The following is a 27,168-nucleotide window of genomic DNA, read 5'->3' as shown; positions in this document are numbered from 1 at the left end:
CAAGTTCATCAGATATTAAAATGTAATAGCTTCTATTCCATTGTGCTTTTTTTTTCCTTACGGAAGAAATGTGATTGCTTGTTCAGAGGAAACGGCTAAATTTACTCCTTGCTATAGTAAATATTTATTTCCATTCAGGTTTGCCATTATGCCATTACAGAAGCTGACAATGGCAGGTACTTAAGACGTAAACCGAGCTACTTCTCAAAATCAGCCTCTCTCCTCTGCTTACTTGTTATTACTGCAGGATTAACTTGCAGGTAGTGTCGCCACTGAATATTACGACTATGAATTCTCCAGGATCACTATGGAAACATTTTTGGGCAACAGCCAACGTTTGTCATCCTCAGACCACCCATTAAAATAAATACTGGGGAACTCCCTCCCCTTGAATATTAGACAGGCAGCCTCTCCTGTCTTTTCAACACCTCCTGAAGATGTACCTCCTTCAACAAGGCTTCTTTGCAGAGATCTTTTCCAGTCTGGATTTGTACTGAATTGTTTTTAAGATGTTCTTATTGTTTTATCACTTGTTTGCTGCTCTACATTTTGGAAGAGCAGGATATAAATTTATATAAGTCCCATTTATTTCAGTGAGCATATTATCAAGTGTAATGGTTGGCCATCACCCTTTGTTAACTTGAGGAAATGAGCGAGAGGCGTGGACTTTTGACAATTTTCAGCATGCCACAGTATCAGTCTTTAATAAATAGAATTCAGATCTAGTTCACTGGTGTTCTGTTTTAAACATTGCAACAGAAAGAGAACATTTCTTGTCCAGCTAGAAACATAACAATGGACACAGAAAAAGAAGATAATGTTGTAATAACTTTTGAGGAAAGGCATTACACTGGTCTATTCAGCGGGGAAACTAACCAGGGACCATAAAACGGGTGGTTACCATCTATTTTGAGTGGTCTACTTTAAACAGATGTATATATTTAAAGCATTTTTTTAAAATATGAAGTATTTATGTACTGCCTTTCATCTTACTAGAGTTCAGAGTAGTTTAGAATGGAAATACAGTAAATACGTAACAATGCCCAACCAACGTTTTAAATATTCAAACCTAGAGAGCATACTCAGCATCTCTCAGCAGTTCTGACATAACTAGTATGTGTTAAATAGCCCTGAGCACTTGCTTTAAAGAATATGAGGATTGCCTTTTCCGGATCAAGGTCCACCGAATCCAACTCTTTGCAAGAATCCAAGTGACCAGCCGGCATTTGTGGACACTGTCTTGAGTTCTCCTTACGCCTTCCATAAAACACCGCCTTTATTGGGGCTAACAAAAATCTTTACAGGGCTTTCTCCATTACCACCATGACATTACTTCAGGCATAGCTTGACACTATGCTTCCTCTCAGAAACACATTTTTCTCCCTTTTTTCTGATAGGAAAATGCAACCTTTAGTTTGTGGAAGAGGTTTTGGTAACTCAAATAAACAAACAAACAAAAACTGGTGCTAAATAAGACATCAGTTTACCGTCCTGGTATACAAGCAGTTTGAACTGCAAGATCCTCAGAGGTTAGTACTGCTATCTGAACTTTTCAAATGTATGTTTGTCATTTTGTAAAGACCTTGGAGACAACTAAACGACAACAACAGCTTCACACAGGTTGCACCCCCCCCAACCCCCCATGTGTTTATATATCTCTAATGCAGGATAAAACCTGTACAAACAGGACTCTGGCTTATAGCATGACCATCTGTTAGCCCCCAAGGTGCCACAAGACTCTTGGTTGTTTAAGACAAATCACATTTCTCTACTCTTGCTAGTCTGCATTTTACATGACAAAGTCACTGCTTAATATTTACACCGCAGTTGTGTTCTACTTGGTGAAAGCCTCTTGGTTAAATTTCAGAAAAGTAGAACGTCTCCCAAGAACTATAAAAGTTGGATGTGAGATTGTCTATTTACAAAGATAATTCTATTTGTTCCAGTACCAATAATCTGCTATCCCCTGCCACCACTCCATCACTATAAACACATGAGCTTTGAAAACTTGACATCACTAGTTCTCTCTGGCAAAGGAAAGTGAAGGAGAAAAAGTAGATGGATAATTAAAGCTGTAAACTTTTTATGAGCTTTAAAGTTACATGGGAGGTAGATACCCAACATGTGCAACTTCCTCAGTTCTTCATACTGGTAAACACTTTAAACTTTGCCTGCTTCTGATTTAAATTCTCATTCTGAGCATTGCCCAGAAAAATTAGAGAAACCTATATTTGCTTTAGAAGAAATTGCCAGCAAAACTTTGCCTAGCGCATTAAATGTGCACTTTTCAAGAATATTCTACTGGTTCCTCCTAGCTAATAATTGATGCTTGTTTTGATTTAAAATAAAATAGTAAAGGTTTTCTAGTATACCCTTGCCCCCCACACCTCGTGTCTTATATGTACTCATACCTGAAGACTGCAATAGAAATTCCACTCAAAGATTGAACAATCCAAAACAGAAATGTTTTAACATTTCAGCCATCTGAAATTAATAGTTTTGTTTCTTTGTATTATCTCATCTGTCCTTCACTTCTTAAGGCTGTAAATTGAAGTCTTGATGCACTTGCAATAAACAAATTTTATTGTAGCCTTTGTAACTTTTCCTCTTGGATATTTTAACTACTGGTTTTGATTAGTCTGGAGGGGGAGGGTTCTTTTTTCACCAGTTTCAAAATCATCATTTCAGACTTCCGTCATAGGAGAGGAATGATTCTGCACTGCCAGTGTGTGTAAGTGTGTGACATGTTTTAAGACTGAAGAATGCAGCAAAAAATGCCTGCACTCAATGTTAGATACCACCCATGTGGTATGCAAACAGGATTTTTTTGGGAACAAACTTAAATTGTACAAATAAAGAAAGCAGATCTTCCTCCCAGGGATTTCTCAAAAAGTGTATTATTATTATTCCAATGCATATGCCAGAGTTTTAGAACAAGTTAGATGCAGCAGGTAAAGTGGATATTTACTTTCCCTTAACTGCTAGTAGGATACTCTTGTTTGCTCATAGGTTGCTGCTTTTCCACAGGTCTGATGCAACAAAACTTCAGTTTCCCTCTGCCCTCAGTGACCTCTATTGGGGAACTTTGTTAACCTGCATTCTCAGAAGTTACTACCCATGTGTGTGAGAGAGAGAGTATTCTTCTACAATGTCCAGCTCATAACAAATGAATGCGACCACTGCTTTGTCTAGGATAGTTGAAATTTAATTTAGCTAAATCAACTACAGTACTGAAACTTATTTTCCTGCAGTGTTGTGTGTTGCTACTGCTGTTTCCAGCTGTAGGCTTACTGATATTGCACTAATAATTCTTTTTTAAAAAAAAATTTAAAAGCTGTGGCATGCAGCAGTAGGATTTATTTCAATTAAAAAGGTTTTCATGAAATAGATACCAGTGCCAAGGAACCTATTACATTGCCCTATAGATAATAATCTATAACAAATTTAGAACCAAAAATTGGTTGATTTGGAAACAGAACTATTGGAGGGAGCATTCATCTGTGAAATCTATCACACTGAAGTGCTATAAGATGCTTGTCAAGAATGGAGTAGTCTGAAGCTCTAGGGAGTAAAAACTTACTGACTGAAAGATACCTCCCCAACTATTATTTTTCAGGGAGTTCAAATTACTTGGGCCTGAGTTACAGCCAAGTAATATTTTACAACATGTGATAACCTAAGTAAACTGATACCTATCTGCTTAACTCTTGAATTGCCAGGTTCAAGGTTAACAGAAATGTATAATCATTACGGTTTCCACCCCAAACCCCTTACTTACTTGGAAGTAAACCTCACTGAATACAATAGCACTGACTTCCAAGTAGACATGGTTGGGATTGCAGCTGAAATAATCTTCCTACCCATTATTTTTATACTACTTACTTTATATTTTGTATATGATTTGCTTCAGAACTAGCAAATGAACTAGGGGGGACGACCAAATCACAGATTTACTAGGTAAAAATAATATACCTTATACTAAACTATTTTCAAGCACGTTTCCAGGTTCTAATTTTCAGGTTCAAACGAACAAATTGAGTAGAGAACTAGATAATATTTAAATTCACAAATTGCTTTGTAATTTTGCAAAGTATAAAGATAGCAGCTTATAATGAAGACTGAATTCATCTGACAATGTATTTAGTATAGTTTTTCATGAGAGAATGTGTAGAAATGTCTGGCTAGAAGAACAGATATAACACAAAAGAACTGCTTTGCTTCATATATATAGGAAGAACTTCCTGACAGTAAGAGCTGTTCGACAGTGGAATTTGCTGCCAAGGAGTGTGGTGGAGTCTCCTTCTTTGGAGGTCTTTAAGCAGAGGCTTGACAACCATATGTCAGGAGTGCTCTGATGGTGTTTCCTGCTTGGCAGGGGGTTGGACTCGATGGCCCTTGTGGTCTCTTCCAACTCTATGATTCTAGTATATTCCTGAATATCATATAGTGGTTTGGATCCAGACTAAGGATCCAATCTGATACACACCAGCCTAGGAGAAAGTTCCACTGGCCACATGGAACATACTTCTGAGTAGGTACACAAAGGATTGTGCTGTAAATTAGCTGTAGCTAATTCCCATTAGGGTAGTCAGGTGAACAAAACAGGACTCCTATACCTTTAATAGTTATCAAGAAGAGGGAACATCATCAGGTGTAGCTTCTGTACAACTATAAAATATATCAGAGCCTTGTCCTCTTTTTTTTTAACTGGCCACCTTGGTTCCACTGAAATAAATGGGACTTAGTCATGACCAACTGTTCACATTAATTCAACAGCACAATCATATGCATTTCTACTCAGAAGTGAGTACTACTAAGTTCAGTGGGACCTACTGAAGAGTTTATAGGATTGCATCCAGATTAATGGCACAATCTTAACCATGTATGCTCAGAAGTCAGTCCTTCTGAATTCAGGGCTGTTTACTCCCAGGTATGTGGGTTTGGGGTTGTTGCCTAAGTGGATCTTAGTCTCTTAAAGTCTGCAGTCCTAGGTATACTTATTTGCAAGCATATCTCACAGGAATCAGTGGTTCTTGCTTCCAAGTAAATAAGCTTTGGGCTGCAAGAGAAAATGCCAGCATAACAAATATTAGAAAATTGTGCAACTATAAATTATTACTAAACCTCATCATTCAAGGTATTTCTCCCATTTTGTCGTTCTTATGAAATGTTTTAGAAAGGAATGTAATAGTGTTAAAACTATTTTGAAATTTTAACAAAACTACTAGTATTACCTGAGTATTGCTTTGGAAACATAAGGAAGGAATCCATTTTATGCTTCTTATTCCTGAAATGTAAAAATATTTGCCGCAGGTATGTTGATTCTAAGAAAAGTGAAGCAACTGAGATGCAAACACTAAAAGTAGTTTATGAATCTAGAACAAATCCTAGCAAGTTATTAAACAAACATTTAGGCTGAAACCCCAACACACACTTACTTGGGAGTAAGCCTCACTAAACACAGTGCACATAATTAATATTTCACAGATGCGGTCCTAAAATTACCCACATAAAACCAATCAATGGTATTCACTCCCATTTTTTAAAGACTGGTAGTGAGACAGTCCATCAGCTACTTATGATGCTGAATGATGTATGGAATATCAAAATAATTTAATAATCATGATTAACTACAGGGGGTTTTCATACATTGAATTAAATCCATTGAAATCAATGAGACTTACTCCCAGTTAAACAAGAATAGGACTACAGTTTATATAATCCACCCCTTTGCAAAACTTTTATTTTATTCAAATGATAATCAAAATCTTAAACTAAGTGAGATTAACCCAGGCATCTGGAGTGTCTGCAGCATCTATGAAAATATTAGTGGGGTGGGATTCCTAATTCACAAACACCCATCTAAATCCTACACATATTAAAAGCTATACAAAACAATTACTATTCTCATATATTTGCTGATCATCTTAATTCTTCAGAATCTAGGCTTTACATAAGTTTTATAAACTGTTTTACAGACACCTTGTCTACTGAAAATATAGAAGTACAAGACATATTTTTGTTTCATCCTGCAAACTGTAAACATACATTTTGCTTCAAATTTCATATATTTATGTCACATTGCTTAATCTTTCAGGACTATTTGTTTTTCGTTTGTAGCATGTGTGAATCCAATGCAGACATGCAAACAATATTTATTTCAAACATTTTTAGCCACTTAATTGCAAAAATCAGCAGTAAATCAGTGGACAAATTGTGGATATTATTGCATGTTGTGGCTTTCCAGCTAACAGAATACAATAATGTTTACACACTTGAAAGTACTATATTAGATTATGCCAATTCCTATAAACGGCTTGCAATGTTATGTTAAAAACACAGATGAACAGTTGAGCTACAATAAACCATGTAAGCAGACAAGTTAGTAATTAATTTCTATAGTGAAAAAAAATCTGGTTACTTCTGAATTTGTTATGCTAAGGAAATTAGTTACTCCCTTTATATAACTCCAGATTAAAAAAATACATGGAACAGTAGAATGCAAACAAACATCCTATATATTAGATAACAAGAGAGAACTATTCCATTGAATTTACCATGTGTTATGTTTATTTTGACCCCAACTGGTATCACTTAAGAACCAAGCTTGTCACCTCTTTTTCTGGCAGGTTCTCTGCATGGTCCTTTTCATCATTGTGAAGACTTCCCTGGTGTAGACATGCATCCAAGGACAGCCTTTCTTTCACCTGCTCAATTGTTTCCTTCTCATGCAGCTATTTAAATCTACAGAAGCCCTGGCTGACGAGAAAGGTGCTAGCATGTACTGCATTATCAAGCTGCTGCAGAAATTTAGCAGCAGCACACTGCTGGAGGGAACTTTTAAGCTTCCACAGCTAACGATGAGACTCTTCTTTAAATACTAATTTTTTAAAAGACTGCTGAGTAGTTTTGCCTTCTTTCCTTAGATCCTCCAGAAAACTGCAGTGCACAGGAAGAACGAGCCGTTCACCTCTGCTGAGCCTTTAAATGGTCTGTTGTTATTCCTTAAAGTGTTACCACCAGGCACGTTTCATAGAAGACTCTGCACCTTTAAACATTTCAGCAACAAAAAGTGCAGCTTCCATTCGAAAAAGTGGCAACTGTCAGTGGGGGGGAAAAGACAACCATTGTGGGCGTTTCCTCGTTGCATATTAGGCAATATCCCAGGCTCCCAAACGAGTTAAGGAAAGCCATAAGCCGAGTTTATAACACAATTCCCTCCCCACCCAATTCGAATACTAAAAGCGATGTACAATTCGGAATACTTAAAATACCCAACGAACCATCCAAAATTGCAAGGTGAGGCTGCCAACTTGCAAAGTGTAGGGAGAAGCGGAGCTCTGTGGAAACGCGCGTGGGGGGGAAAAAAAAGCCTCGCCAAGCCAGAAGCTACAAGTTGAGGTGAAATGGCAAAGCCCCAAGGAGGAGTCCTGGAGCAGCCATTATTGCAAGGCTGAGGGGAAAGGAGGCAGGAGGGAGCGCAGGAAGCCCCTGGGCTGCGAAGGAGAGCCGCGCTTCCTCCTCTTTATTTCAAGGAGCCCCCTCAGCGCAGCCAGAGGGGGAAGGAGGAGGAGGGGGAAGGGGAAGGGGAAGGGGAAGGGAACAAAAGAGGTTCCCCGAGCTGCAATGGCGCGAGGCGGCGAGCCTCCTTTTCGCGCCACAAAGACAAGAGCGGCCGCGACGGCCCAAGGAGCCCGTGAATGGAGAGAAAGGCGAGCGAATCAGGGAGCCGAGGGCGCCGGCGCAAACGAGGCCGAGCGCGCTGGTAGGTGCAGCCCTCGTCCAATCGGGAGCCGGCCTTGCTCCTCTCTCTACACACACAGCCGGGGAGACTCATCCCGGAGCTCACGCGCGGCTTACTACGATTACTACGGCTACTCCCATGCAGCGCGCGCGCGCTTGTTGCTGAATTGCAACCTCGTCCTGCGTGATCGAGGCTGGGGGGGGGGCAATGGGGGCGGGCGGGGAGGGCGCCTCCTTCGCAGTTTCCACGGAGCTTGCATAGGAAAACCTAAGGCCAGCTAGAAGAATGATTTCCCCCCCACACACACACCTTTCTTTTTAAAGGTTACATATATTTTAGAGTTTTTTTTCCCCTCCCCCGGTGGTGGGTGGGGAGTAGAGGATCTGCGCGGTTTATGCGATTATGACACACAGCGCAGGGGCAAGAAACGTGTCTTAAAAAGGGTGTTTCGCGCATGAGTCAGCTGTGGGTATGTTGGAGCCAATTAAATCTGTGTCCATGGCATGCGAGGGGAAGCAATGCGTTATGCCAGAGGCAAAGCGAGGGGCAGGATGGGGGTGGCAAAAAAAACCCACCCAAAACCGACGTACTGCAGTGCTAATCAAGGGCACTTTTTCTTTAAAATGGAATAATGCTGCTGACAGGGTTGGGGGTTAGCTGCTTCTCCCCGAGGTGCAGCCATTTCAGACATCCAGACCCTCCCCCCCCCCCCCAGCGCGTTGAAAAACAGGAGCTTTCTCGACACACGCGCGCTCTCCCAACCCCCCAAAAAACAACAGTTATAGGCAGCTCAGCTGTATTCCTAAAAGCAGGGTGAATGTTCTCCATATTGCTTGCAGAGAATCCCGGGAAACCCAACAGTAAAAAATAGGTCATAGTTCATTAGATCAGGCCCAGGACTTCATAACAGGAGTAGACAAACAAACAGGCTTGCTTTTTCTACAGCAAGTGTACCATTATTTAGTGTTTTTATCATTTTTTAATTGAACAACTGACAGCTTAGTCTTGGCTTTCATAGATAGCCTTTCAAAACCCTTTCCAGTGTTTCTACTTCCAATATTACACTTCTGCTCAGCCATAAACAACTTTTTGAAACCCATTGGTCGCTTGCCATGTGAACCCATGCAAGTCTACTCAGGAGTAAGTCCCATGGAATTCAGGGGGCTTAGTACCAGCTGAATATAGCATTGCAGCCTTAATTAGAAGATAAATTCCTCATTTAGGCTACTGCAACAAAAAAAATCAATTTATATTTAATCAAATTGGTTTGGTCATCCAAGAATGTTTAAGATATTTTTGGTTTCTGATCCTTTAAAAAATAAAATAAAAACCAAAGACCTACAGCAAGACCTATTAACTATTCATGCTACTTACAATATTAACCTCTTCAGTCTGTTCTGATAGAAAACATTTACCAGTTAATGCAATAGAAATCTTTGGATGTTTTTATTTTATTCCCAAGTAAAGTTAAATGAACACAGCTTATTACCAGGAAGCTCCCCAAATCAACCAAACTAATACATTATAGTCTTGGAAGTATTTTGAAATACTATAAAACAAGACCACTGCATTTTCAGCATTAAATGTATATTTATCAAATAAACTGAAACAAATTAACTTGTAGTTAAGAAAACATTAGTTTACTGTTTACTTAGTTTAATTTTTGCAAGTCAAGCTGAAATAATTTGCTTGCAGATTGGGCTCTTAATTTTCTCTTAACATCAGAAATGCTTTTTATATACTATCAGGATTTTAATTTTTTAAAACTAGCCAGTCCTTGGCCTGCTTCTCTTTTACAAAAATGAATTCAATTATTTTAAAGAAAACATTTATGGAACAATCTGATTGATTTTTTAGAAAAGTGGCAGATTCAAAACATGTTTGTTCCAGTGTAGTAAATTCTGTTGAGCTCTGTGGAACCAATTCAGTGGAACACAATGCAACTTACATCTTTGAATAAGCTTTCCTAAATTTCAGTTTAATTTAGTTATTTTTAAACTAGTGAATGTAAAATAGAAGAATGTTTAAGTCAAGCAAACAATTATACATTTATAGTAAGCTGTGTTCGTACCTCGTATTCAAAGAAACATACATGCAGTTTTTGCAGAATAATTGCAGACCAAAACTCCCAACTTAATTATTGGTAAAATGAATTCTAGAAAACGCATATTCAAAGACTTCACCCTTTTTTATTCACAAGTATTCTATCAGAGGCTCAGAAACAATTGTACGAAATTATACACTTCAACACTGAACGAAGAAAGGTTAGATTTCTGAACAATGATCTAAATTATAAGATTTTTCCATAAATTAGAACTTTTGTTCTAAATTAGAATTTTGTTCTATAACAAAGTCTAATCCATCTTGTCTAAATAAATTTATGAAATAATACCTGTTCATGAACAAAGTTGCTTCGCTATAACAATTAGTTACAGGGGCTAGTTACAAGTTTTACATGGTTTAAAATACTCTACATTTCTGCATCTTGTCATTCTATTGCAAGTACTATCCTGTTTTCCATTTGCAAAGCATACATACCAAAACATTTGATTGCTACTTTTGTCTGACAAAAGCACAGCTCTAACAAAGGCATTCATTAATGATACTTTTGAAGATTAAAATTACTTTTGCTTACTTTATAGTTTTAGGACTGGAGTTAGTAAGTTATAGCAAAAACAACAACAACCCACCCCTATTTTCTCACAAAAATATAGTGAATGTGATTGTCACTATGTAACTAATAAAAGTACTTAACTGTTTACTATACCCATTATGACCCAATTCCTCCCTCCCCAGTCTTTGCAGCATAAATGAACCCTTTTACTAAAGTGAATTCTTAAACAAAACCTACTGGATTCCTATATATTAAAACAGTGTTGGCTTTCATTTCCGTATCCTTTTCTTCATCTTCAGGCAACATTTTGTTTGCTCTGGAACAAGGCTCCTCACACTCTGACCCCTCCCCCCACAAACCCACCATTGTGCTTTACAAATGTTGAAAATTATGAATGGTTCCTTGAACCAAGAGGGGAGGGGGGAGGGGAGAATGGGGGTAGGTGGGTGGATTTCTCTGTGTGCTATGGTAATCCGAGGGCTATGTTGTCCAATCATCCCCATTTTTTTTCTGAGCTAGAAAAACCACCATTAACTCGGTTTAAAAGAAAAAGGGGAAGGAAACAGCTTGGGGTGGAGGTGGGGAGGGAAGGAAAGGGGGGGCAGGATGTGTCCGGAGTAGCACGCTCATCTCTGCCCCTGCGCACTCCCACTTTTTAATCACCCTCCAACTGGCCTCCACCCCCTTTGTCCTCTCCGATTCATAACGTTTGAGCGCTAGAACCGCTGCAGCCAACGCTCATCAAAACCGCCAGGAGCATTACTATGCAGGAAGGAAAAGCGGGTGGGTGGGGGTGGGGGTAGGAGCTGTTTCAAGGAGACCCTCGCTTCTCCCTCCCTCCCTCCCGCCCTCGGCGAGACCCCTCGCTTTTTCTCTGGCGCGCAGCCAATGGCGAGCGAGGGCGCAGGCAGCGCCACCAAACACGAAATCGCAGACAAAAAAGTGGCAGTGGAGCACATGGGTCGCCCCGACGAGGAAAGCAATGTAAGGGGGGGGTGCCCCCTTCCCCAATCGAGCTCGCCGGTTCCCCTCGACCACGAGCTGCAGTTGGCACCCCGCGCTAAGCGGTGGCACTTTGCGCCAGGAAAGGCACCCAGTGGCCCTTTAAGGCTGCATTTGGCCTCCTTCCTTGTTCGATCTCGCCCCCTCCCTTTAACCAACCAACCCTTTCCGATTGCGTTGCGAAACGTAGAGATAGTTCCCGCAGCCCTTGCTGTATAAGGTTGCTCCTTTGCCCCCTCCTCCTCCTCCCGGCGAAGGATTTTTTATTTTTTGAACGTCGGAAGCGAAGCTTTTGATATGTGTTTGTGCGCGTGTGGAGCAACCAAACGCCGCCGCAGAAAGTAGTAAACAGGGGGAGGGGAGAGAGACCACGCGGTCCGGGCTCCGCGCCCATCCAACCTCCCAGTCTTAAAAACTTGTCCTGGACAGCCAAAGCCAACTTCGCTTCTCCTCCTCCTTTGTGTGTTATGCGAGCTTAAAACCTGCAGCTATCTAATTGAGGCGTTGGGATTCCTCACGTGAGAAGTTGATTTGTAGTTTGAACACGTGGCTCATTCAAAAAGCCGGAATATTCAAGTGATTTCTCTCTTTCTCTCTCTCTCCTCCCCTCCCCTCCTCCCACTCTGTTTTTTTTTTTCCCTTCCCTTCCTCCCTTTTTGGGAGGGGCGGTGCCTACATTCACGTATTGTAACATTTTCATACTCCGCCTGCTGCTGCCAAAGGGGCTTGGGGGCAAGACAAAAAAAGTAGTTTCTCTGCCCCCCATCTCTCCTCCCTTTCCTATCTTTTCTTTTTTTTAACCGCCATCCTAGTTCCAAAAGCGTCGTGATTTCCACTATCGGTTCGGATAACGTTGTGAACCTTCAGTATTCGGATTTGGTCACGGGCTTCTTTCCTTTTTTTTTTTAACTGGTGTGTGAGAGAGAGAGAGGGAGTGAAAGAGGGAGAGAGAACGGGGTGGGTGGGGGACGGACGGATACAAGCTGCAGTTGTGTTTTTGTGTGTGTGTGTTTTTAAAGCCCCTTGGCATTTTTATTTTACTCCCTGGATCGTTTGAGGGGGCGTTTATATATATTTTTTGCATTATTGTTACAAGACGGCGCGTGGTGGTGGCGTCGTCGCCGTCGTCGTGGTTTTTTTTTATTTTTACAAAAACATTATTACTATTAAGCAGAGCTCTATTTTTTTAATTAAAACGAGAAGATGAACAAGCTGTACATCGGGAACCTGGGCGAAAACGTAAGCCCTCTGGAGCTAGAAAGTCTCTTTAAAGAGTCCAAGATCCCTTTCACCGGCCAGTTTCTCGTGAAGACGGGATACGCGTTCGTGGACTGCCCCGATGAGAACTGGGCTATGAAGGCCATCGAGGCACTTTCAGGTGGGTCCTTCTCCTCCTCCTCCTCTTCCTCCCACCGGCGTCTCCGCTTTTGGTCCCCACTATCCATCCTTCTTTCTTCCTGGGCGCCATCCTGCCCCTTCTCCTGCCCAGACCCCGAGCTATTACTCCCACCCACCCCCGGGGGGCTGCCCGGCTGCCCGCAACGCTTTAAATCTAATTGACCGGCCGTGCAAGGATGCCCCGGTTTGTAGCCGAGGGCAGTTGCTCGGCCAGGCGTTGCCGCGCTGGGTTGAACTGAATTTATTTCGGAGGGCTTCGGCGGCGTTATAATCTGGGGCCTTGAACGAGGGGTGGGGTGGGGGGGAAGGCTAAGGCTGCTGGTGCTGCTGGGCCGGCCTTCTGCTCTCCTCTTCTCCCCCACCCACCCCCATTTGCAACTCTTAGACGCGCAAACTGTTGGCTTTAAGAAAACCTCGCCCCCCTCACCCCCTCCCCTAATGGGAAGCGGGAATGTGGAGCGCGCAAGGCCGCTGCTGCGCTTGGAAGAGCTTCTTCCCCACATTCCTAGCATGAGTATATAATCTTAAAAAAAAATATTGGCGGAGAGGTGTGCGCGCGCGAGGTGAAAAGAGAGCTGCGTTTGCGGGAGGAGGAGGAGGGGGTGGGGAGCGAGGCGCGCAAAAAACATCGCCCCTTCCGCGCGCGCGGGCGGGCACGCTCCCGTTCGCTCGCCTCAGACGCATGCCAGGGCCCAGCCAGCAACCGCCAGTCCCCCCCCCCCTCTTGCGAGGGGTTTCTCCGTTCGCCACAAGAGCACCTCACACTCGCGCACGCGAAAACCCTCGGCCTCCCCGCGCTCTGGCGGGAGAGGCCGGAGGGCAGGTGGCGGGGGGGCAAAGTAAGGGGGGTTCCCCCACACCCACCCACCCACCCCGCCAAGGGCAAACGCCCTCGGTCCGCGGCGCAAAGACGCGCCAGCCTCCCTCCAATTCGGTGCCCTCGCTCGGCTCTCCCTCTGAGCGAGGGCGCGCAATCTCCCGGCTTGCTCAAAGCCTTGGCGTGTTAACACGAGACGCCAAACTTTGGACGTGTAAACGGAAAGGCCCCCTGTTTTCCCGTTCCCCGCGGCGCGCTTGGGACAGAGGTCGAGGCCTGGAGGCCCGCCTCGGGAACGCGCGCGCCTGCACCTTGGGGGTCATTTTATTTCGCTTTCGCTTTGGGCTCTCGCGCCCCGAGTAAAGCATGTCAGTTTTTCTTAGCTTCTCTTCTACATCCTGTTTTTGTGTGTGCGCGCGCGCGAAAGGCAGCTTGGCGGGCTGAACGAGGGAGGGTTGTTTGGTTGGTTGGGCGGGCTTGTTTGGGTCTTGGTTTTTGCTCTACTCCGCTTCATGAGGGGCGATGGGGGGGGGGGCGACTTTGGCCCAGCGGGTCGTGGTAGGAGGGGGCATATGAAAAGAGCTTAAACGGGTGCATTTCCAGGGGAAAACGCGTGGGGAACACACTCCTTTTTCACCCAAACCACCAGTTCCTGTTTCCTCGTGACGAGTTCTTAGAGGCCTGTTAATCTCATCAGGGGAGGCGTACATATATGCATGTGTGTGTATGTACAACTGAGTTTTAACGTATCACACTGGAGGATAGTAGAGGTTAAAAGAGAATAACTTCCTGCTTGAGAGTTGCCCTGAATACATTTTCAACCATTTCTCTCGGAACTGGCTCTACTGTACGCCAGGTTCTTGGCGTGTGGCTATTTATCATTCCCACCATGCTTCAGTTGCTGCCCTGTAACTTTTGGTGAGCAAACTCTATAACATGTTGCATTTGTGTTTCCTTTGCTGTTTTACATCATCATAAATTCATATCGGGAGTAGGGGTGGGAGAGCACCCAATTCTAAAACCACTTGTATTACTGTTTGTAGGTAAAGTTGAACTGCATGGTAAACTCATAGAGGTTGAACATTCAGTTCCCAAAAGACAAAGGTACGTAATGAATTTATTTTCTTTTATCTCCTCCCCCCCTTTGTGAATGGAAATCTTCATCGTTCAGAAGAAACTGGAAGCAAGTTGATCTGATGTTTAGCAGCCTAAACATCAATTATTACTTTGTGATATTAAATCACTCATTAATTTGTGATATTCAGTAATGTTGTTCTTATATTAATGATGAATGCTGTCAGGTAGCTGTGGCTTTAAAAGAAAGTTGAACAGTCATAGATGGTCAAGAGTAAAACATTTGAACAATTTCATATTGTAGTTAGGAAGTAGTGGAGCATTAAGAATCAGTGTGTTGAACTGTGGAAATAGACAAACTACAAACACCTTGCCCATCTCGTGTTTTTGTTGAAGTTTGTATAATATTTATGTAGAGAAAGTTTTATTTGAGTCTGTATCCCCACTTACCTTGGAGTAAGCCCCATTGAGTAGACATGATTAAGATTGCACTGCAAGCTGATTATCACCATATATTTCTGTATGGCAATATGGGAGACTTTTTTTTTTAAAATGCAAGGTACAGTTGATACATAGTTAACTTTTTCTGTTTTTTTGTGAAAAGAATACTTTACACCAAATAATACAGCTTCTGTGGGCCAGGTAGATACAAAGGTTGCTTGAATCTAAATCAAAAACTTTCCTGGAGTAGTTAAATCTGCTTTCATAAATGTATAGATTATGAAGCAATCTTTATTGTGCTTGTATCTCACATTTAGCAGATGCTTATTTAAAATCTTATTCTGTACCTAGGTAAGAATACAGTCCAGATGAAAAAGCTTTTCTTAAAGAGACAGGCATTTTTAGGCCTCTAAAATAGTTGTTTGGAAGTGTTAGCTGCTGATTGTTATCATTTACTTTGGAGAATTAAAATATGCAAGGCTTATTGAACATTGTATGAAAATTTACGTTGGAACCAGAAGAGATTTGTGGACTAATACAATTAGGAAGCAACCTCTGTTAATGTACTGAGGCATATTGTATCTATTGGCATGCATTCTGGTATGCTTAATACTTGTTTTGTTTACACACTGTCTGCATTGAAAATGGGCTAATTCAACTTCTTTACTAATAATATGTATCTGTTTACTTAAAGGATCAATTCTTTTGTGTACCCTAGCCATTTTCAGTATTTTCAGTATAGTATAATGTAAGGTAGTAAAGTAATGGTTGTATGTGTAAATGGAAATCTTACTGTACTCCAGAAATACTTGTAATAGTGAATATTAATTATGTTGTCTTGTTGCTGTGGTGTAGTAATGAAAATGTGATTTTAAAATATTCACTTCCTGATTAATTCTTACTTTTTTCTTCCTTTCCTCCTGCTTTTTGGTGTGCAGTTAAAAATGATGTGCATGAATGCTACAAGTAGCTTTGAAGAAACATGTGAAAATTTGTTTAAAGTAATTTTGTGATGCACAAAATTTTCTTTTTTAAGATTTTTGCTGTATTTTCATCCTTAATAGAATTTTATATAACGGAGATACAAATCTTTAATGAAATATACAGACACATGTGCTTTGTGGACTTAAGCATCTTTGATATGGAACCTAATTTAAAACATACGCTGCAATTCTAGTTATGTTTTGGAATAATTCCCATTGAACTCAGTGAGACTTGCTTCATACTGAATCATGCATTGGACTGTAAAGTATAGTCTCTGTGTTTGTGTTTGATGGCCAACATTTCAAAAGTGTGCCATTCTTCCACTTTGTATCTAAGGAATGGACTTTCTGTGCCATGGAGCTGTCTTGTGTAGTGTACAGATAAATAACTGTCGTAATGTCCTACCCAAAAAAGATGAAGAAATAATGTTATTTACAGATGTTTCTCTGAGTTCATGTAAGACTTCCAGATCAATTGATCTGTACATCATAAGATGTATCTAGGAATTTGCTGTTTTGGAACCCTAGGTGAAATTACTTCTTCACCCTTTCATTTCTTAAACTCTCTTCCTCCCTCCCTTTTTCATTTTAAACAGAGGGTGCATGCAGTTATTACCAGTGGGTCAGGGACTTTTGGTTGGATAAATGCTTCAGTTAGAATTAAGAAGTAGTTTGATACAGAATATGGTGAAGTCCCGTAAAATATATTTATTAAAATGTATTGATATTTTTCAAAAAGTTCAAAGCAGTGCACAGTAGTATATTAATCTTTATCATTGAGCACTGCTGATATGAACGTTCTCATCTATTTAGTTATAGATCTACTACTATAGAATATATAGTTCATGCTGTGTAGTTGTAGATATTCTCCCTTCATTCATTGTGGTGAGATTGTGCACTAGGGGTAGACATGGGGATATTGTCAATCCATATCCTCTCATAATAGTGTTAGGAGCTCTTACAAAACTAAACTAAATTAAATTTGAAAGGCCAGTCTCTGTAAAGATAGCCTGGTTTGTTATTTAAAGGGAGTTTTAAGGCTCAGCAGTTGCATTCCAGCAGTTTGGACTTTTAGATTGAAAGAGGACACACCCACACTCGCAAAAGCAACCTTTATACCTGCTGTGAAAGGCTGTTTAGGACTCTGGTGTTCTAGAATGGTCGTTGAGACAGGCAAATAGGCTATATTGTGATTGAGTTGGGATAGAGGGAATGGTCTAGATTTTAGTTGAGAGCAGAGAGAGAGAGCTGTTTATAATATGGCTCTAGCCAGAAGCTGATTTCTGTCTTACTATGGAAACCTCAAGGGAATATGAAAGGAATGTAAAATTTTTGCATTCATAACCTCATGGATCATAGAAAACCTTCCAGATACTTTAGGGAAGCTTGGATCACTTCATTCAAAACTTGGAAATGGCATTGTAACAATGCGGGCTGCTAGTCACATGTTACAAAAAGAATGTGGAGTATTCTTAGCTGTGATCATCAGCAACCACAAATGTTTGGGAAAAAATTATGCAAAACAAGATAGTACATGTATATTGGAAAACTTTTGTACAAGCCCTTTAGATACTCCCTAGCTTGCCACAAGAGCAGCTGTTATCTTGGTGGGGCAATATACATACTGGAAACTGATTATTCAAATAGCACTGATGTCATTTGTTGTGTGATGGATGGTTTAGCTTGGCAGGGAGGTGGGTGGGGATCTGATACTGGCCAGCTGGGGGCTGCGTATTGAGTCAGTACTTGATGAGCTTGAGTCTTGTTAAATCCTTATAGATTTCGTATTTCTGACATTTATTCACTAAAACTAGAATCCGTATTATAGTACTGTTTCTGCTTCAAGATTGGATGCCAACCCATTTTTTGTATCACTTTTGTTTTCCCCTGTGGGTTTCAAAACAAAATTTCATGTTTCCCTAACCACATGGGAGTCATGGTTTGGTTTTCAGAAACTGAACCACAACATAAGGTTGGGCTGTGTTGTAATCAGGATTTCTCTTATTCGTTGCGAATACCATGCCAAGTGCAATATAGAATCTATGGAATCAGCAAATTTTAAAAGCAAAAACGGCTTAGCCTTTGGATAATATGGTCCTGGAAGTATTTAGGCAAGGAAGAAGGCTGAGGATCCAGTGATGATTTGGGGTGAGGTGGGAGCTCAGGTAGCTATTACAGTAGTTACATTGAGCAGATGTTGTGCTCCATGTTCCTCTTCGTGTCTTCCATGCAGCAACACATTATTTGCTTCTTGTGCTTCATTCTACATTTGCCTTCCTATCCTATACAAAACTGGTCTTTGCAAAACATATCAAGTTTTGTTTAGAGTCACTTCAAGCAGGCAGGTTACAAAATTCAAGTTTATAGTTTCCAAATATTTGTTTATCAAAACATGTATATCCTTCCCTTTTGGTGGGCTAACAACATTTTTAAAAATATAAAAAGAACAGTATAAAACAGAACAGTTTAAAAACAAACATAAAAATATAATCTGCCACATATACCGAAAGCCTGTCAGAATAAAACAGTTTGTTTCTACATTAGTTATTAAGAAAATTATGTGGATACCTCAAAGATCTGTTAAAATGGCATGTCCTAAAATGGGATGGGGAATTTATGACCCTCCAAATGTTGTTGGACTCCCAACAACCCAGCCCACATGGTTAGTGATCGGGAATGATGGGAGCTGTAGTACATCATCATCTGGATAGCCACAGGACTCTTGCCCCTGGTCTGGAGAAAGCACAAATCTTTTATAAAGTGTGAATTTACAGTTTGCAGTCCTTTATATAAAAGAAAAAAACCTTTAATGTCTGTGGCAGCATGATAATCTTACTGTATTTTGGGCAGAGTTCTAAGTAACGTTCAATATAAATTATACTAAACATCCATAGAAAGTATATGGCTATTTGGACCTTTTTAAATGTAGGAAACTGAAACTCTTCTGACAGTTCTTGTTAATTTCTACAGTGTGATACAAAGACTGACCCTTCCAAAATGGAATGTAAGGTATGGTGCTGCTGGAAAATGTCTTTTCATCAATATGTTTTCATGTTAGTAGATAAGCTTGAGGATGCTTCAGTAAGACAGTATGACTAAAAGAATAACCATGGGGAACCACATCTAACACCTTATACTGAAGCAGGATTGTCCATTTCTAAACCATCCCAATACATAGATTTGGTTAGTAACACACAGTTAGCATTTAAATTTGTTTCCTTCCAATGTAAGCCTTTTGTATATTAGTTTAGGAAATAACACTTCTGACCCTTGTTGCTCTTATTAATTGGTATCCCATTCGCACTTTTTCCTGATAAATGAAGCAAGCCTACGTTTGTATTCATATAACGTGAATCTGCCCCTGGCTCCTTTGAATGGAAGGGCAGGGTATGAATTTTATAAATTCAAATAAATAAATCTGTCCTCTTACTTGCTGTTGCTATTCTTCTAAAAATAGTGTTTGTAAAACCCAAATCCAGGCTTAATTACATGTCTGGGTTAGAATAGGATGCTTTTTCTGAGTAGTAGAAAATGCAATTATATTTTGTTCAGAAAGAATGACATTATTTCAATAATTCCTTAAAGAAATGAAATGTGGCATTGCTGAACTATTTGACTGCGCTTTGCAAGTTATAATTCAGGAGGTGATCAGTGCCTTTCTCCCCTTAAAGCCAGCAGAAACGGAGGGTGCAAGGATGTGCAGCTGCTAACTACTTGCTCTTGTAGCTTCTTTTCTACTTTGTGGCTGTAAAGTCAGATGGCAGGGGAGGGACTGACGCAGTCTTTGGTTGTATATGTTGCTGTACTAGGCTTCCTTGCTAGGAATAAATGCCGGCATGCTGTGGCTGCCCACGAACTGGGCACACTCTGTTCCTGCCAGGTCTGAGGGAGACAGCACAGACATGGCAGCCACTGTGTAATGCTGTATTTCACCAGCTGGATTAACACAGATGAACATTCTACAACATATTCTGAGGGGGCCCTCAGGCCCTATAGTTAATACTTGTAGATAATTAGTACTCAAATTTATTTGTTAAAATAGCTTTTCCAAAAAAAGTTTTCCAAATTGGTTTATGTAACAAAACACACAGGCGCCAAACAACAAAATTATATAAATAACAGTATAAAAACAGACGCAGGGGATAAAATTGTTACAAAAGCCTTATGGAAGAAGTGTGCTTTTTCTTTTTTGATTGGGGAGAAAGGGTCTAATTAGGTTGTGATTACTTGGAAATCAGATCTCAGGGGCATTGTAGATAGAAGGCTGAGTAAAATAAGCGGTACAGTGTGATGTGGCAGTGAAAAATTGCAAATTAACTTGTTAGGAATTGCTGGGTAAGGAGTTGAAGCTTTTAAGTACCTGTGACAAAACGTTATTGAAGGCGAGAAGAAGGTCAAGACAAAGAGGATGAAATTGCTTTCGTCCTTTTACCATCCCATTTTCCCACACTGCCCTGCTCAATAGATAGCTCAGGTTCTCCTCTGGTTGAGCAAAGGAGTCAGAGTAGTGGCCTTTCAGTCCCTACAATGCCTTTGTTGGCTGAATGTTGTATATGTGAGCGCTCTCACTCCTGACTAAGCCTCAAAGTCATCTTAGAGGTTTGTCTTGGAAATGAACATAGCAAAGCATACTGCCGATCTCAAAACAGTGGCATAGTTAATGAAAGGGAAGATCCATTCTCATTCCTTTTCCCCTCTGGCAACCTCCCTATTAAACCCAACTCCAAGGGAAGCAAATTTTGTGATGTGTCACTTCCTGAAGCCAGCACACCTCCCCAACATCTTTACGTTTTGAGATGGAATGGTCCCTCACGACTTTAAGGATATTCTTTGGCACCTTGGAAGGCGCCCATTTCATGGGGCCAATTTCATTTTACCTTGTGAGATTCCTGAAGTTGAAGAATAGGTTCACTCCGGTCATTTAAAGGAGTCTGTATGTGGTGAGGTGATAGGTTTGATGAGGTGCATATTCTCCAAGGCTGCATCTCTCTTTTGCCTCAGACACGAAGGCCTGCCAGTCTCAGCTTTCCTTCAGCCTTGATTCCATAGCCTTTGATTTCCACGGCTCCTTGGGTATGCTAATGTGCAGGAACAGGAGCAATCTGCTGCCCTCCTCCTATGCCTGTTAGTGTCTTGTATGTTTGTATGTATGTATGTAACATGCCATTTCTGTAGTATAGGATGTGATGGTTGAACCTAGAATTCTGTGTGTGATTCAGTTTCTCCCCAACCGAAAAAGGAAGACCTGGGGAAAGTATAATAAATGAAATTACAAATGCTTCCCAGGCAAAGGAAGCTTAATTAATGCTACCTGTACCTCTTGGGTGCTGAGTTGAATCATATCCAGAAGAATCTTACTTTTGATCAGCATTACATTTAGTTATATACTCATCCTCCATGTTGATTGTTGTAATGTGGTGAACAGAGTCTACGGTATTTGTCCTCCTGTTTTTTAAAAAGTAAATCAGAATGCTCCAAAGCAAAAGTTGATACCTGAGTGTGGCTTCTCTAGATATTGTGGACCTACTTCAGGATTTCCAATATTTACTCTGCTAACTTGGATTACAATCATTTAAATGGAACCCAAAGGTTCAGGTTGCTACAAGTAAAAAGTAAAGTGCTTGCAGAACAGGTATCACTAGTTGACTGAACTGGCTGTTTTCTTTAGAAGATACAGTTGTACCTTGGAAGTTGAACGAAATCCATTCCGGAAGTCTGTTCGACTTCCAAAACGTTTGAAAACCAAATCACGGCTTCTGATTGGCTGCTGGAAGCTCCTGCAGCGAATCAGAAGCCCCGTCGGATATTCGGCTTCCAAAAATAGTTTGCAAACCAGAACAGGCACTTCCGGATTTGCGACGTTCGGGAGCCAAAACGTTTGAGAACTAAGCTGTTCGAAAACCAAGGTACGACTGTTCTTCATTTATTTAATCGATACATTGACTACTTTGAATGTGTACTGACTCTTGGACCTATGCACATCTCTCTTTAATGGAGAAGTAACAAGTACCAAAGTTGCAGTCTAGTCAAATGTCTGCATTAATTAGCTCATCATGTTCAGTTTGCATATTAAGAGTAGTTTGCCAAAGTGATTAGTCCCTGTTTGTCTGTGAATGGCAATGGACACATTTTCCTGTATCTATTAGAAAAAGAAAGAAAAGAAACCACAGGCACAAGGGCTATTTTGGTGGTTAATATTTCTGTGCTGGCTGAGTAAACTAACATTGTCTCAGTGGGATGGTTCATTTGAGATTCCTAATGTGAAGTTTTTGGAAATGCGAGTGCTAAATCTTATGGAACTGGACAGATGTTCTTCAGTACTTTGAGGTCTAATCAGCACAAAAGAACACTGGACGCTCCATGTGAACATTTTCTAAGTATTATACCTGTGCATTTACATTTTGCTTTAACACTTCATCAAGAATTCCTCTTTAAAGAGAGTCTGGAGAGCCTGTGTTAGTGAATGCTTTTGATTATTACTCCTTGTCCATATAATTTGTTTCCCTCCTCGGTCAAATGAAACGTGCTTCATTTAATCCTGAATAAGGTGTTCCTCTTTCTCTGGCTGTGTGCAGACACAGGGGACGCTCAGAGAAAGAATGATTTGCTGCTTGTAGTTTGTGCTCTTACACTGTCGGTGCACTTTGAGTTTTATCATCCTTCGGTAGTACACAATCATCAAATGTAGATGATTCTATAAATAGTCATTCTATAAATAGGCAGGAGTAGAAGAAAGTTACAAAAAAGCTAGTTTAAATTGTGTAGAGAAAATGTACAATATGTTTTTAGAGAAGCTTTCTGATGTTCCTTTTATAAGCCATACAAATGCTATTATTTTCCTGCATCTTTTAAATACGTAAAAGTTTAAAATACTTACGTTAGAGCCCTTTAATTCTAGAAATCTAAAAGATGAGTCTGTTAATGGGGCTCAGTTCTTGCCTATCAGATGTATCTGAAATGGCATTTACTTTACATAAGGAATATTTTGAAATGTTTAGTTTATATAGAAGATGTCATTAATTTTGGCTTAGATGTAGCATATTCATGTCTTGCTTCAGACATGAAAGCACTTATCTATATGTAAGAATTTCAGGGAAACTACAAACTTTAAACGTGTGATTTAATATTCTTCTTTTTACACTGTGTGTATGCCTGCCAGGCATAAGTGTGTATCTTTGAGTATCTGTGTGTGGTTATTTTTTTATTTGCTTGGAAAAAATGTATTAACTGCTTAATCAAATAGCTTTCTAAATGATGTACATAATAAAATTGTAGATAAAACACAGTTAAAATCCACAAACTGTTTTTAAATATATATACATAATTATAAAATAGATAAAATCAGTTAAATTTTAAAAATTAATATAGTAACTAAATCATGTGCTTGGATAGGCTTGCTGCAACTAAAAAAAAATTGGCAGGTGTGTAATGCAATGTAGTGAGGGTATCTGCCTAGTTCTATCCTGTGAACACACAAATGCCTTTGAACTGGGATTTGGTAAAGTGAATTGCTCCTCACTTTTTTTGAGATGTGTGAGATTAAAAACCTCATCAGTGCATGCGGGTTTAATTGCTTGTGGATGTGCCTAGAACTTTTCTATCCTGGAAGCAGTGTAGAACTTGTCTACGCTGGAAGTAGAAGTGTATTGTCTCATGGATAAGAATTTTTAGCAAGCTTTTTAAAATTACAAGGTTGAGTACTGCTAAGAACAAATCTGCAAAATGGCTTTTTGTTGACTGTATGCCCTTTTCTTGATCAAAGCTTCCGGAAACTGTCTAAGGAGCTTTTTAGTATAATAGCTGATTTGGTGTCTTTTCTATGTTTGTGCTTTTTAAATTATGTACTGCTAAGTTGATATTAAGCAGTTCCGAGTTTGTGGTGCATATGTAGTCCAATAAAATGGAAAAGTCACACTGGATAATGAAGGGGAAGTCGCATTTTTAAAACTTTTGTCTATATATCGAAATCACTTTGCAGTCAGAAAACTAGCACTGCAGGGAATGAGCAGGATAGATCTTTTTTTCCAGTTGTGTTTTCACTTGCGGGAAGTTTTGAACATGAGAGAGCAGTAAACCGCCCCCCTCCGAAGTTTGAATTGGTGTAGTCCATTGCAGCACACAATATAGTTTGGGATCTACTGGTTGCATCTCAGAATGGGCTTCCAGTTCCCAGTGGTTTAACCATAGCAACAATAACAAATATTTTTTTTACTGCTTTGGTAGTATAAACACTGTACCTTTAAGGCACATTTGAAGCATATTTCCGTCCACAAAGAATTCTGGATACTGGAGTTTGTAAGGGCTGTTGGGAATTTTAACTTTGTAAGGTGTAAGCTACAGTGCACAGAATTGTTTGTGCTTTAAAGGTATTCTGTGTGTGCAGCCTAGTGGGCTGCTGAAATCTAGGAAGCTTGAATTCTCAGCCTGAGCATGTTCTCAGAGCACCTTGTGTCATAATTCTGTGTCTGCCTTCCTGAGCCACACTTCACAGCTCTAGTTAGTGGAAAAATGAAGTGCCTCTTGCAAGCCTTAAAGCTGCCCACCCTATCTGTTGTCTTAGGACTCTACCAGAATCTGCTGCATTTAGATGCTGTCAGAATGTGACAGCAGCCACACCCTGGAAAACTGCTTTATCTGGCTTGCTAAACCAGGTGAAGGTAGCTGATGGGTCTCAGTCCCTCAGTCAGTTAGGCTCTGGTGGATTGAGCAGAAAAGACCAGTAGTGGGTCCAACAGTCAAGAAGGTGGTATCTGCACATGGCAGCAGATGCATTTTGCACCTGGCTGTCAACCACTTGTGACCAAGTGAAGATGCACTTGTGCTAGGATGGCATCTGAGGTCTCCACCATCTAGAGTTGTATGCCTGGGGATCCTTGGATCTTTCCTGTTTTCACACACTAACAACACATCCTGTTGAATTCTATTTGTGGCACCATCAGAACAAATTTCAGGAACCAAAAAGTTGTGTTGAAAAATAAGATTTTCAAGCCGTCTGGCCCCACGCTGGCAACCAGACGTTCTCTTTTATATATATCTGAGTTTCTAACATGGCTGGGAAGGTAGCCCATCTAAAACCTCTGCTACCTTGTGGGATCGCTTCAGGGGAAGAAATGACTAAGAAGTAAATCCTACTCAAATCTGCGGTTGAGTCCCTTTCACACCTCTTTCCAGCAACTCCTGCAGCCAAGCTGGGCTTTCCTTTGGACCACATCAGCGAGGCTGAGGGAGGCGGTGTTGTTGTCCGGGCAGTCCAGGACCTCCATACACACTGCCCAGGCTTGTGTCCCAGGAAGGTAACTTCAGTGCTGCTAAGTCAATAGTTTGACCACCCCTGGAGGCACACTCCATTGTCTCTTGAGGCAGATGGATGCCTGTAACAGCAAGAGGGAAAGCCTCACTTCAACCAGTTGTCTGTAGCTTTTCTTCTTCCATTTCTTTGTTTGGCTTCTCTTTATGTATTGCTTCCCAAGTTGTATATATAGTAAATAAACCACTTTTTTGTATATATGTGCTGCCAAAGCGAGCACAGTAAATAAACCACTTTTTCCAGAATAAGAATCAGTGGTTGAGCAACCTTTTTAATTTGTGCTAATGTTAAGGAGATGAATATGGTATGTATTGTATTACAATACATAAATTGGCTAAGAGATTGATGAAAGATTGATACGTGTGTGTCTTTCAGCAGTAGGCAACTGGGGATCACCTGTGGAATTGGGCTAATGCTGGAAACTTTAGTGCAGTAAATACATGCATGCAGTGGAAAGACTAATGTAACATCAGAACATTAATGCTATTGTGCTATCACACACACACACCCATTGGCTAGAGAAACAAGGTGCATAGTTTCTTGGTGTGCTCTGCAGTCTTGGTTCTCTGTAATAACACTGTCATTTGTATGCAAAACAGACTAGCTTTGACCATTTTGGGCTAGGAGAACTTAACAGTACTACACAGAGGAAACGCTGAAATACTTGCAACTGATGCCTACTGTATTTAGCACCCCTAGCCTTCACATTTAGGCTAGCGTTTGCACAGAGAGAAGTAGGCAAACAGTATTTTAATGAAAATATGTCATTATCCCATTTGCATTTTGTGTGTCCTTTTCCCTGTAAAGAAATTATCAAATATTGGCAGGGCCCTTTCAGTATGTTTGATGACAAGTGAGGCAGTGTTCAATTCTGAAAGAGCTTTACAGTACCAAACTCTTGCTATTCTCCCCCAACACCAAAAATTGAAATTTTAGTAATTATGGTGTTCCCTGTGGTATTGAGTTAACATCAATAAAATTCAATAAAATTTTCAATAAAATGATTGTTATCCATTTCTTATTCCATCAAAACTCGATTAGCTTTGCCATTTATTCTTTCTGTCAGGTAGCTCCAAAAAGTTATCTGAAGGTTTCACTGTTGTTCCTGTATATAATAGAAACGAAATAAATATTTAAATTCTACCCTTCAGATAGTTTAAAAGCGACAGACGACTCCAGTCATTCACATGCCCCAAATCTTTGTAGTTGTTATAATTATGTGTTTAAGGAAAGCTCTCAAAATGTGTAAAGTTCTCAAAATGTAGATTGCAACTATCAGCTATGTTGTCCATAAATTGAGTGCCTTTCTTCCATCCAGCCCCCTAAAAATAGGTTAAAGAAACAAGAATCCCAAAATGGATAACATTCAGTTTCAGGATTGGGCCCCAAGAGGGTTCAATTGGGCTGGACATAAAAAGGTATTGAAATGATTTTTGGGGAGCTTCACTATAAAGATGTAAGACAAAAATATATTGTTTTCTAGATTTTGCTTATGGATAAAATTGTTCCTAACGTGTCTTCAAATTGTTTATCATTCCCCATCCCCATTTAGCCTGTTATCTGACTGAATGATTAGTGACTGGTTATACCCCCATTGTGACAACATTCCTGGTGTAAAACAATACTATTTCTTCCCACCCCACCCCCTGCAAATCTGTCAGCACAGTTCCTTCCAATTACATGGGCCTTAAAATGGGGTTGTCAGTAACTTGTGGAATTAAGCTAGGTACTGTTTGTTTTATAGCTTATGATCCTAGTAAAATTATTAGCTGTAATGCAGGTCAGTCA

At 40.4% G+C, this 27,168-nt stretch overlaps 1 protein-coding gene and 1 long non-coding RNA gene across 5 annotated transcripts in view; one reads left to right on the top strand and one right to left on the bottom strand.

Annotated features, from left to right (window-relative positions):
• Positions 1–3,342: 3,342 nt before the first annotated feature.
• LOC114607363 (uncharacterized) lies at positions 3,343–7,599 on the bottom strand. The gene is made up of 2 exons (XR_003709128.2): positions 7,284–7,599; positions 3,343–7,100 (listed from the first exon to the last, which is right to left on the bottom strand). It is a non-coding gene; the product is annotated as an uncharacterized LOC114607363 (long non-coding RNA).
• A 12-nt stretch (positions 7,600–7,611) lies between these two features.
• The window catches only part of IGF2BP3 (insulin like growth factor 2 mRNA binding protein 3), a 69,537-nt gene continuing 49,980 nt past the window's right edge, over positions 7,612–27,168 (top strand). Inside the window, exons 1-2 of one of the 4 annotated variants that reach the window (XM_028750493.2) lie at positions 7,612–7,765; positions 14,619–14,679. In XM_028750493.2, the coding sequence (XP_028606326.2) occupies positions 7,627–7,765; positions 14,619–14,679 (200 nt within the window). In that variant the 5' untranslated portion in view covers positions 7,612–7,626. Of the gene's footprint in view, positions 7,766–11,386; positions 12,739–13,181; positions 13,273–14,618; positions 14,680–27,168 lie in introns of those variants that run through there. The other 3 variants (XM_077937009.1, XM_028750495.2, XM_028750497.2) reach the window with 3 other exon arrangements.

This window comes from Podarcis muralis, chromosome 12 (assembly GCF_964188315.1).
Source record: "Podarcis muralis chromosome 12, rPodMur119.hap1.1, whole genome shotgun sequence".
Classification (NCBI taxonomy): Eukaryota; Metazoa; Chordata; class Lepidosauria; order Squamata; family Lacertidae; genus Podarcis; species Podarcis muralis.
This window is presented reverse-complemented; position numbering and strand designations above follow the sequence as displayed.